The 10852-nt window shown below is 37.3% G+C and overlaps 2 protein-coding genes across 2 annotated transcripts; one reads left to right on the top strand and one right to left on the bottom strand.

Annotated features, from left to right (window-relative positions):
* The first annotated feature begins 1577 nt into the window (after positions 1-1577).
* LOC111438068 (expansin-like B1) lies at positions 1578-3670 on the top strand. The gene is made up of 4 exons (XM_023076027.1): positions 1578-1789; positions 2120-2226; positions 2317-2631; positions 3214-3670. Exons 1-4 carry the CDS (start codon positions 1654-1656, stop codon positions 3412-3414), a joined length of 759 nt encoding a protein of 252 aa, XP_022931795.1. The 5' UTR covers positions 1578-1653; the 3' UTR covers positions 3415-3670.
* Positions 3671-3795: 125 nt separating this feature from the next.
* Positions 3796-9954, bottom strand: LOC111438067 (GATA transcription factor 26-like). The gene is made up of 8 exons (XM_023076026.1): positions 9507-9954; positions 7875-8246; positions 7327-7696; positions 7160-7232; positions 6955-7058; positions 5807-5993; positions 5609-5711; positions 3796-4341 (listed from the first exon to the last, which is right to left on the bottom strand). Exons 1-8 carry the CDS (start codon positions 9544-9546, stop codon positions 4040-4042), a joined length of 1551 nt encoding a protein of 516 aa, XP_022931794.1. The 5' UTR covers positions 9547-9954; the 3' UTR covers positions 3796-4039.
* Between the last annotated feature and the right edge of the window lie 898 nt (positions 9955-10852).

The raw sequence follows: 10852 nt of genomic DNA, 5'->3' as shown, positions 1-10852 counted from the left end.
ATCAAATAATGTAGGTAAATCTCTATATGTTCCTAGCTTTGAAAAGATTGTCATAGTAAGAAGGTATATTGTCATAGTAAGAAGGTATATCTCTATATGTTCATAGCTTTGAAAAGATTGTCATAGTAAGAAGGTATATCTCTATATGTTCATAGCTTTGAAAAGATTGTCATAATAAGAAGGTATATCTCTATATGTTCATAGCTTTGAAAAGATTGTCATAGTAAGAAGGTATATCTTAACAATACTGACATGCATGCTACAAGGTCACTCAATATAGAATTGTTCTAAATAAAGCACGTTTAACTCTAAAATTTTTATAATTAACCCACTGAGAAAGAAAGTGCACCTTATTGATATAGATAATCAGTTACAAAATAGTTATAACCATTTTTTAAGTTTTTCTTAGTCACTTTTATTCAAATGTGGTTACGATTCATTCGTATACCCTCCTTTTTTTCTTGGGATATAAAGTTGTTGAGGATATTTAGTAATAAATTATAGTTTACCATATTTGATATTTGATTATAAGGCAAATATCTTTCCATTTATTGTTATTTTCGTTTATTACTTTTTTCATATCCTTGTAATTTATTGGATTATAAATAAGATAACTTTTACATCGGTCCGTTCGATTAATATTGATATATTAAACCGAGTTATGAATTTCCACCATGGTTGCAGTGTTTGTTTTGATTTAAACAAGCCTATAATATTGATATATAATTCTATACACACAAATGGATGCGATGATTACATGTTTTTCAATGAAAGTTTATCATTTTTTAGGTTAGTGCGTTGGAGAGTCACTTGAGGACGGCAGGATTAAAAAAAGCTCACCTAACCCCATTTTATAGAATCTACAATGAAGTTTCTTTTATGTGTTAATTATCTCTTTAAATATGTTTGTATACTATTCAACTAATCAATGGTATTTACTCTTTGAAGTATTTGATAAAAAAACAACCAAACACCTAATGACTTACATTACAGTAACATCCTACGCCGGTTGGAGAGGATAACGAAACACCTTTTATAAAGGTGTGGAAACCTCTCTCTAGCATACGCGTTTTAAAAACCTTGAGAGTAAGCCTGAAAGAGAAAATCAAAAGAGGATAATATCGGCTAGCCACTTCTCTGAACTGTTACACTTACTAATTATAATTTTAACCTAATAAAGCCATTGATTTGGACTCCACAAGTTTATTTTGCCAAAAATTAATTGGAAGAATAGTCAAGAGATACACTTGTAAATACTTTAGTTATAGTAATTGGCTACCCCACACCGTGTATATAGGAAAGTTTCTTCTCTCCAAACCAATGTAAATCTTTGTGTTTATTTGTTCAATTTCTTTTTGTGGGCATGTGAGTGCAATCGATTTTACTTCCGCTTTCACTACAACAATGGGATATCGTAACTTTTTTTTGTTGCGATACTTGTGGTACAACACCCTGAAATGGGTTGAGCAAGTTCCTTCCCTTTTCTCTAAAAAAAAGAAAAAAAAAGTTGGCCTCAAAATCTCACACTTATAAATAAAGGCTCTCTCAAACCAAATGTTCCCAACAATCTCATCTTTTCCTAAATTCTTTCGACTCCTAAACCATTTTCTTTGAGGATTTTCACAAACGCTTTGCTTTTGAGGCCTATAATTAATGGAGATCTCAGTTAAATGTCCCATTTTTGGCTGCCTATTGCTCGTGCTCTTGCCTATGCCATGCTCCTCTCAAGACAACTTTGTATACTCTAGAGCCACTTATTATGGCAGCCCTGATTGCTATGGGACACCATGTATGCCCCTTTCAATTCTACCTTTTTCGGTTTCTATTTTAAAATTTGTGCACGTTTTCTCACAATTCTCCGTAGTTTTCACATCTTTTTAATGAATGATTTGAATTCTCTACTTAATTCCATAAACGAAAATGAGTTATAAGATCCCACATCGGTTGGGGAGGAGAACGAAACACCCTTTATAAGGTTGTGAAAACCTTTCCTTAGCAGAAGCATTTTAAAAATCTTGAGCCGTGGACCTGAGCCGTTACATGAATGATTTTAGAACGCTAACGTGCAATTTTTTAAAACATGAATGAGGTATGATTAAGGTACTAAACATTCTTTCAGCTGGGGCTTGTGGATTTGGTGACTTTGGAAGGACTGTGAATGATGGCAATGTTGCTGCAGTTTCTTATCTCTATAGGAATGGTTCTGGTTGTGGTGCATGCTACCAGGTATCATTCATTATTATGTTAGCTTACTTTCTAATAAACTATTAGCATAAGTTTAATTTAAGATGTAATTTGATGTTAATGGTGGTTCAGGTTAGGTGCACTAATCCAACATATTGCAGTGATAGTGGAGCCTATGTAGTGGTGACTGACCATGGTGAAGGGGATTACACTGACTTTATCATGAGCCCACGAGCCTTTGCAAAATTAGCTCATCCAAACACAGCCTTTGAATTGTTCTCTTATGGTGTGGTTGATGTACAATTCAGAAGGGTTTCGTGCCAATACCCTAATTACAACACGGTCAAGTTCAAGGTTCATGAGCATAGTAGGTACCCGGACTACTTGGCGATCATCATCATTTATGTCGGTGGCCAAAACGATATCACCGTCGTTGAATTGTGGCAGGTTCGTTTATTCGTTTTACTAAACTCTAAATATCTCGCGATTGTTTTAGTATATATATAATTTACTCATGTTAGAACATATACTTCTTTCGTAATGCAACAAACTTTTGGTTAAGGATTATTGCTGGTAGTAGAGATATCCATTTATGTGAGATCTCATTTGATTGGGGAGGAGAACGAAACATTGTTTACAAGGGTGTGGAAATCTTTCCCTAATAGACACGTTTTAAAAATCTTGAGGGAAAGCTCGAAAGGAAAAGCCCAAAAGAACAATATTTACTAACGGTGGGCTTGGGCTGTTACAATTTAACTTGTGGAGATCCATAAGATCCCATCTCAAACACAATGGACATTAAGAGAGGGAGTAGGGAGAGATTTCTCCAAATTGAGTGAAGGACATCTTATTTACGTGGATATCCTACCTCTGGACTAACCCTTACAAAAGTAAATGGAGAATCTCGTAGAGGTGGGAACAGAAAGGTTTTCCCGTCTCTGTCTCAAGGGCTTCTGCAGGGCTTCTGCAAATAGCTGACTTGTTATGGGTCGTTTCTCTAACTAGGGTTTGTGATATGGTTTGATGTAGGAGGATTGCAATGAATGGAAAGGGATGAGGAGATCCCATGGAGCTGTTTGGGACATGGCAAACCCACCTAAAGGAGACATAAAATTGAGGTTTCAAGTGAGTGGAAGTGTGGGATATGGAAGGTGGGTGATGGTAACCAATGCTCTCCCAAGCTATTGGAAGGCAGGAATTGCTTATGATACTAACATTCACCTCTATTAACCCTTTAATTAAACATACCTATGTGTTGTATTATGCATATCATAGTATATGTTATTCATATTACTGATGTGAACGTTTTTATGAAAATTCGAATGTTGGTATCAGTGTAAGAGATAACGTTGTATGAAATATGTGGTCCTAATGATGTTCTTATCAGTGAGACCTCGAGCATATGTATGATCATGAAAGAGATTAGTGTAAACTTGTCGATATGAACATGAGGAAGAGCAATAATATGATCTCTATGTTTCGTGGTGATGTGGTTACTACTATGCTTTTTGAAAACTTGTCAATACAGTCACGAGGGAAAGTAACGATACAGTCACGTTTAGTGATGATATGACCGATAAAGGAAATATTAAGAAAGATGGACTCGACACCTACCATACAAAGATCTAGGAACTATCAATTCTTCGATACATAAAATTCAAGTATATATCTTACAAATCTAGTGTTAACCCTATACAAAATTTTCCACCCAAATTGATGTTTCCATCATTCGAACTTCATCCAAGGGGTGAAGTGAAAAGAAAACTGATATTCGACCTCGTTTACCGACTAGCCAAGCATGCGAGTCCGAGCCATAGTTATTAAGCACGCATGTTATGAACAGAAAATACAGTTGTTAGTGATGAACAAGATGTGGGTGAACTGAACTACTACATGTGCTGGCCTGCCTACCACCAGAATGAGAGGTCGGGTGAAGGAGCTCGGCTTGTGGGAACGAACTATTCGACCGTACCTCTAACAATAGACCGTGATCCGAACGTTCTTCAACAAAATGCAAGCAGTCGAACATGTCGTAGCTTCCATCAGATGGCAAGGCAAATAAGCTTCTAGGACTGAAGCAAGACCCATCATTCTCTCCAGGATCCTTATTTTCCTTCATCACCAATCTTTTGGGACTCTTCATGATAGTCATTACCTCTGATGATGGCAAATATTTACTGAGTATGGTTGAAATCGACCGAACAAAAATTTAAACACGATAGTATTCATGTAATAAAGTCTGCAGCAGATCATAATGCGAGTTTGTATCGGTAAAATCATCGTTTCGTGCTCATTCTTAAAGAAAGAAATCCACAAGTGTAAATGATCCACCCTACTACTGGTGGGGTACCTGTCCTTAAACTAAAGGAATTTTGGACACAACACTTCCGCATCTTTGTTTTACTATGCAGACTACCCTTCGTAAGGCACCTCTCCTTAAACTAAAGGAAATACGGACAAAACACGTGCATCTTAGTTTTACTATGCAGACTACCCTTCGATAAGGCACCTCTCCTTAAACTAAAGGAAATACAGACAAAACACGTGCATCTTAGTTTTACTATGCAGACTACCCTTCGATAAGGCACCTCTCCTTAAACTAAAGGAAATACAGACAAAACACGTGCATCTTAGTTTTACTATGCAGACTACCCTTCGATAAGGCACCTCTCCTTAAACTAAAGGAAATACAGAAAAAAACACGTGCATCTTAGTTTTACTATGCAGACTACCCTTCGATAAGGCACCTCTCCTTAAACTAAAGGAAATACAGAAAAAAACACGTGCATCTTAGTTTTACTATGCAGACTACCCTTCGATAAGGCACCTCTCCTTAAACTAAAGGAAATACAGAAAAAACACGTGCATCTTAGTTTTACTATGCAGACTACCCTTCGATAAGGCACCTCTCCTTAAACTAAAGGAAATACAGAAAAAAACACGTGCATCTTAGTTTTACTATGCAGACTACCCTTCGATAAGGCACCTCTCCTTAAACAACAGGAAATACAGACAAAACACGTGCATCTTAGTTTTACTCTGCAGACTACCCTTCGATAAGGCACCTCTCCTTAAACTAAAGGAAATACAGACAAAACACGTGCATCTTAGTTTTACTCTGCAGACTACCCTTCGACAAGGCACCTCTCCTTAAACTAAAGGAAATACAGACAACACACGTGCATCTTAGTTTTACTATGCATACTAGTCATCAATAAGGCACCTCCCCTTATACTAAAGGACATTCAGACAAAACACGTGCATCTTAGTTTAACTATGCAGATTAGCTATTGCTAAGATGGTGCGTCGAAGTTCGTACTACATGCCATTTAAAGTTAAAGTTAGGAAGATACAAGTATATCATCCTGCAAACTGAGAAGAATAAGCATTTTAATTAGATCCAGCAGACAATTTGCTCTCTTACCTGGAATAGTTTGATTGTAGCTCTCATCAACATTCATGTAGTTACTCGACACCGACGTGTTGGCACGGGAAAAAAAAGGTTCTTTGCTACCATTTTCACATTTCTGCACGTTCACAATACTCGATTAAAATGCATCTTAGAAGTTTTCTTCCTATCGTTCCCATCGAAAAAATCTAATCACTGTAAAATCGACCTCACCTTCAGTTGTTGATAGAGCTCGACCCATTTGGATTTTGATGAATTAGATAATACGAGCCTTCTCAGAGTCTTGCAGTCTTCGATCTTCGTTCCAAGGAAGGAGGCATCGAAAACGCCCTCGCTAAGCAGTTGTTGGAAGGACATTAAATTCTCCTTGAAATAGGGGCTATCAAACATACTCTTGAGACTGCAAATAAAACAACAAGAATCTCTGACGTGTGATTTTCTTGGACTATCTAGTGTGAGTAAACTAATAGTGTACTTTATTATACTCGAATTATATATGTGAGATCCCACGTCGGTTGAAGAGGGAAATGAAGCATTCCTTATAAGGATGTGGAAACCTCTCCCTAGCATACGCATTTTACAAACCTTGAGGGGAAACCCCAAGAGGACGATATATGTTAACGGTGGGTTTGGGCTGTTACAAATTGTATCAGAGCCAGACACCGGGCAGTGTGTCAGCGAGGACGCTGGGCCCTCAAAGGGGGTGGATTGTGAGATCCCACGTCGGTTGGAGGGGAGAATGAAGTATTCCTTATAAGGGTGTGGAAATCTCTCCTTAGTAGACGCGTTTTAAAAACCTTGAAGGGAAGAACAAAGAAGACAATATCTGCTAGTGGTAAGCTTGGGCTATTACAAATGGTATCAGAGCCAGACACCGGGCGGTGTGCCAGCGAGGACGTTGGGCCCTCAAGGGGGTGGATTGTGAGATCCCACATCGGTTGGAGAGGGGAACAAAGCATTACTTATAAGGGTGTGGAAACCTCTCCCTAACAGACACGTTTTAAAAACCTTGAGGAGAAGCCCAAGAAAGACAATATCTGCTAGCGGTAGGCTTGGGCTGTTACAAATAACATCAGAGCCAGACACCGGGCGATGTGGCAACGAGGACATTGGGTCCTTCAGCGAATGGATTTTGAGATCTCACATCGATTGGAAAGGGGAACGAAGCATTTCTTATAAGGGTGTAGAAACCTCTCCCTAGCAGACACGTTTTAAAAGCCTTGAGAGGAAGCCCAAATAGAACAATGGGCACCGTGTGCATAATGTTGCCCTCTTGAGCTAACTATTTTCCTTTCCCTATCTGGCGTTAGGTAGGGAGGAACAGAAAAGAATCGATAAACACGAACGAAAAAGATTCTTACGTCTGGGGAAATTCAGCGATATCAACCTGTGGTAGGTACTTCATTAGTTGCTGTTGTTCTTCATTTGTTAACCGTCTCGCAAACTCTCCGAAGTTTACGACGTCCTAGACATAGAAACAAAGCACATTTGCACTAAGATACATAAATATTTATCAGAATTCACAAAACCAGGAATGGATCCAGCGAACTAAAAGATGCAACTTACATTTATATCTACATCACATAAGGGCGAGTCGTGGTTTCCAAGAACTTGTAAGCATTCGTGACGAGACTCATCCCTGAAATTTGAAGAGAAAAAGAATAGTGATTGTTCATATAATTGTGTTATGCATTTCCCTTTGTTTTCAATTTTGTGAAGTAGATTGGAGCTACCTTTTAAATTGTTCTTGTTGTTCACTACATACAAGAACAGTTGCAGAATGAGGGGAATAGATATCATTTATCAAGTATTGCTTGTTATCAACTGAAACTGAGCTAGCTTCAGATTCCTCGTCTCGAGCTATCGAGCTTGGATGCCTAATGAGAATGCTTCCATGGCCTATCTCAACAGAGACCATAGGTTTTTCGCTCTCGAAAAGCAGATCATCCTCGGAAGCTTCGGAGAAATAGGAGGATCTCTGCTCTCGTAAAATACTACATAGATCTTTAGTCAGTTTTTCGACCGGGGATTGCTTTGGACGAGTCACACACGTCCTCTTCCTCGAAGGCACTGTCGTCTCCCACACTACTGACTGAGCTGGACCTTAAGATTGCCAAATGGAAGATAATTACAGTCAGCATTGCATAGCTCATTCACTAAGATGAATAATAGAACAAAACCAATTGAGCTATAATAATCAAATATTAAACATAAGATTCGAGCGGAAGGTTTCGAAGACGTTCGTTCTATCAATCATCAAGAATTGTTTTCAGTGTTTAACCTGTCAAATCACTTGCATCTGCACTGCTGAAATGGGCACAACTCTCAGGATTAGATATGGCCGATCCAGAACTCGACCTATTGCTTGTGTCTTCATCCACTACTCTATGGTAATCCTGACCTTGATCGGGAAGCGTCCACCCAATCGATCCATCGGCTTGTTGTAGCTTTCGTTTCAGCAGTTTTACTTCTTTGTTTTTATTTATTGAAATGCTCTTCACCCTGGAAGCCCTGTGATCTTCATATTCATCAGGAACAGTCCGAGCATGCAACGGGGTATAGTTTGTGAGTGTTCCTTTTGTCCTCCATCGGGATCCACACGCATTGCATAACACCGGTTTGTCGGGAGGTCCATTACGCCAAAGAGGAGTGCCTGTCCCAGCATTTGGGCATTAGATACTCAGAAGTAAAGATTCTTAAACTAACAATCACTGAAACTGTAGAATTTTCAATACAACAAAGCAAAGAACAAGAGTTGTTCCAACTTTTATCCATTGTTTTATAAGAACTCAATAAGTTTCTGGTAGAATAATGCATGGAGATGGTATAACATGTTGCCCAACTTACAAAAAGTCGATATCTAACTACCCGAGCTCACGTTACATAGGGACGTTGCAGGCAAATTACTGAAGACCAATATGACATGAGGTAAGCCATAGTAGTGATCAATGTGATGAATAACACTTCTTCTTATGGGAAACAAAAATATAGAATCTTCTCCATCGACGCGCCCGGGTCGCTTGAGAACCATAAATATTGGCTAGCATAGTTTACCTGATTTCAGTGAAACCGTAATCCTAGAGCTCTACTAATACTACTAAAAGAACTAACAAAGAAACCAGCACAAAACCAATGAACCTTTTGCTATGTCAGTGGAGTTCAGAACCTAAATGTTGAATCACTCAGGGTGTAAATGGTGATTAAACTCAACATCAAGGTCAATTACAACTCATGAGAAATGATGATGCAAATTCAGAAAGCACACAACTCAATATAAAGGTTAAGCTCAGGGAATGAAAGCTGTTAGGAATCCCAACCCTCGGCAATGGTATGATATTGTCCACTTTGAGCATAAACTCCCATGGCTTTACTTTTGGTTTCCCGAAAAGGCCTCGTATCAATGGAGGTGTATTCCTTACTTATAAACCCATGACTCCCTCCCAACAATCCTCAACAATCCTCTCCTCGAACAAAGTACAAGATAGAGCCTCCCTTGAGGCTTATAGAACCCTCGAATAGCCTCCCCTTAATCGAGGCTCGACTCCTTCTCTAGAGCCCTCGAACAAAGCACGACACCTTCGAGACTCACAACATAAACTCATGATCATTCCTAAACTAGCCAACATGGGACTCCCTCCTAACAATCCTCAACAAAAGCATTCACTCCTAAAAGAACTCAGCTCAAAAAAGAGAAGTGAAACATTCAAACACTATAATTCAGTCTTTCTTTCATAAAATCCTCTCCTAATTCACAAACCCAATGAAGAATTTACAGCATCAAGCAAACAAGAGCATTGTCAGAACAAATGTTTTACAAAACCAAGCTGAAAAATCAACACTCATTTACAAAAATTACAGAGAAACCAAACAAGAAAGTAAAACAAACACACAAAATGAAGGAACAAGAACTCACTTATAACTCCACAGTGACAGCAAGGTCCATTCTTCCCCATATCACTCTGTTTTTCCCTATTTATTTAAATATATGGTTCAAGAGTGAAAGAAAATTGGAAGAAACTTTGACTTAAATAACTTATTCATACACACCCAACAAAAAAAAGAAGAAAAATATGAAACATGATTGTTTTGTTAAAAAACTGTAAGAAAACAGTCGTGGATTACAAAAACAGGCATCTGTACAACAAACCCAGAAGGGGAAATTCGGAGAAAGGAAGCAAAAACAGAAAAACCCAGAAGATTTGTATGCCCAAAAGTGCAAAAAATGAAGAAGAAATGAAGAAATTGAAATGGGTTTTTGGGTTAAGAATCGGCGAATTCCAATGGAGAAGAAAGGAGCATTGAAGGAATCTAATAAATGGGTGTGGAAAAAGAATGGTGAAATGGTTGGGGGAAGAAGGGGGTGGGGGTGGGGGTGGGTTGAAAGAGAGGCCCTTGTGACTGTGCTATTATAAAAAATTCTTTTATTGTTTAAAAAAAAAATTAATAATTAATTATAATAATTATTATTCAGGTTTTCTTTATGTTTTGGTAATTAAAACAATTTTATTTCCAATTATACATTTATTTGTTTTTTTTTTTAAAAAAATAGAGTTTTAAATATCCAATTGACTGTGGACTTTTCAGCTTTCAACCCTCTGAAGTCTTTGCTAATTTTCTTTTGGTCAAAAATACCCCCAGAATATATAAAAATATATTTAAAAGATTATATCAAAATAAAATATTTGAGATATTAAATATTAAAAATATAATGTTTGGTTGAATTTATTGATTAGTTACAATGAACGGAAATTTGATGTAAAATACTAAAAAAATCCCTTATAAATGTAAAAATAACGTGTCGGAGTCCTAAGGACTGAAATGTAAATTTACTTAAAAGGTCATTTTCTATGGTAACTTTGTAAAGGGGTCCAAACTAAATTTCGATAGGTGTTGGTCCTACATGTCATATAAAAGTCATTAAACGATGGTTGATGGGAAGATCTTGACCGTTTATTATTTTAAAAGGGAATTGATCGGGAAATGAAGAGGGTTAGGCATATATATATATATATATACCTAAAAGTAAAGTCACCAACTTAATTGCTAAGAAATTAAATGATGTTTTTGAAAAAATAAAAAAAAATAATAATAAATCCAAATGAAGTATTATATGAAAGTAGAGGGTGGGATCTCAAATGTGTTGTTTTTTGAGCTAAAAAACAATCAAAAGAAGCCCATTAATTAGGTTGATTAGATGTTAGCCTAGCATTCTTGTTTTTGGCTTCATCTATGACTTTTTTTTTTTTTTTTTTTTTTTTT

The sequence above is a fragment of the Cucurbita moschata genome, unplaced genomic scaffold, assembly GCF_002738365.1.
Source record: "Cucurbita moschata cultivar Rifu unplaced genomic scaffold, Cmos_1.0 Cmo_Scf00070, whole genome shotgun sequence".
NCBI classification, from domain to species: Eukaryota; Viridiplantae; Streptophyta; class Magnoliopsida; order Cucurbitales; family Cucurbitaceae; genus Cucurbita; species Cucurbita moschata.
The sequence above is the reverse complement of the archived record's forward strand: the minus strand, read 5'-3'. Positions and strand labels throughout refer to the sequence as shown.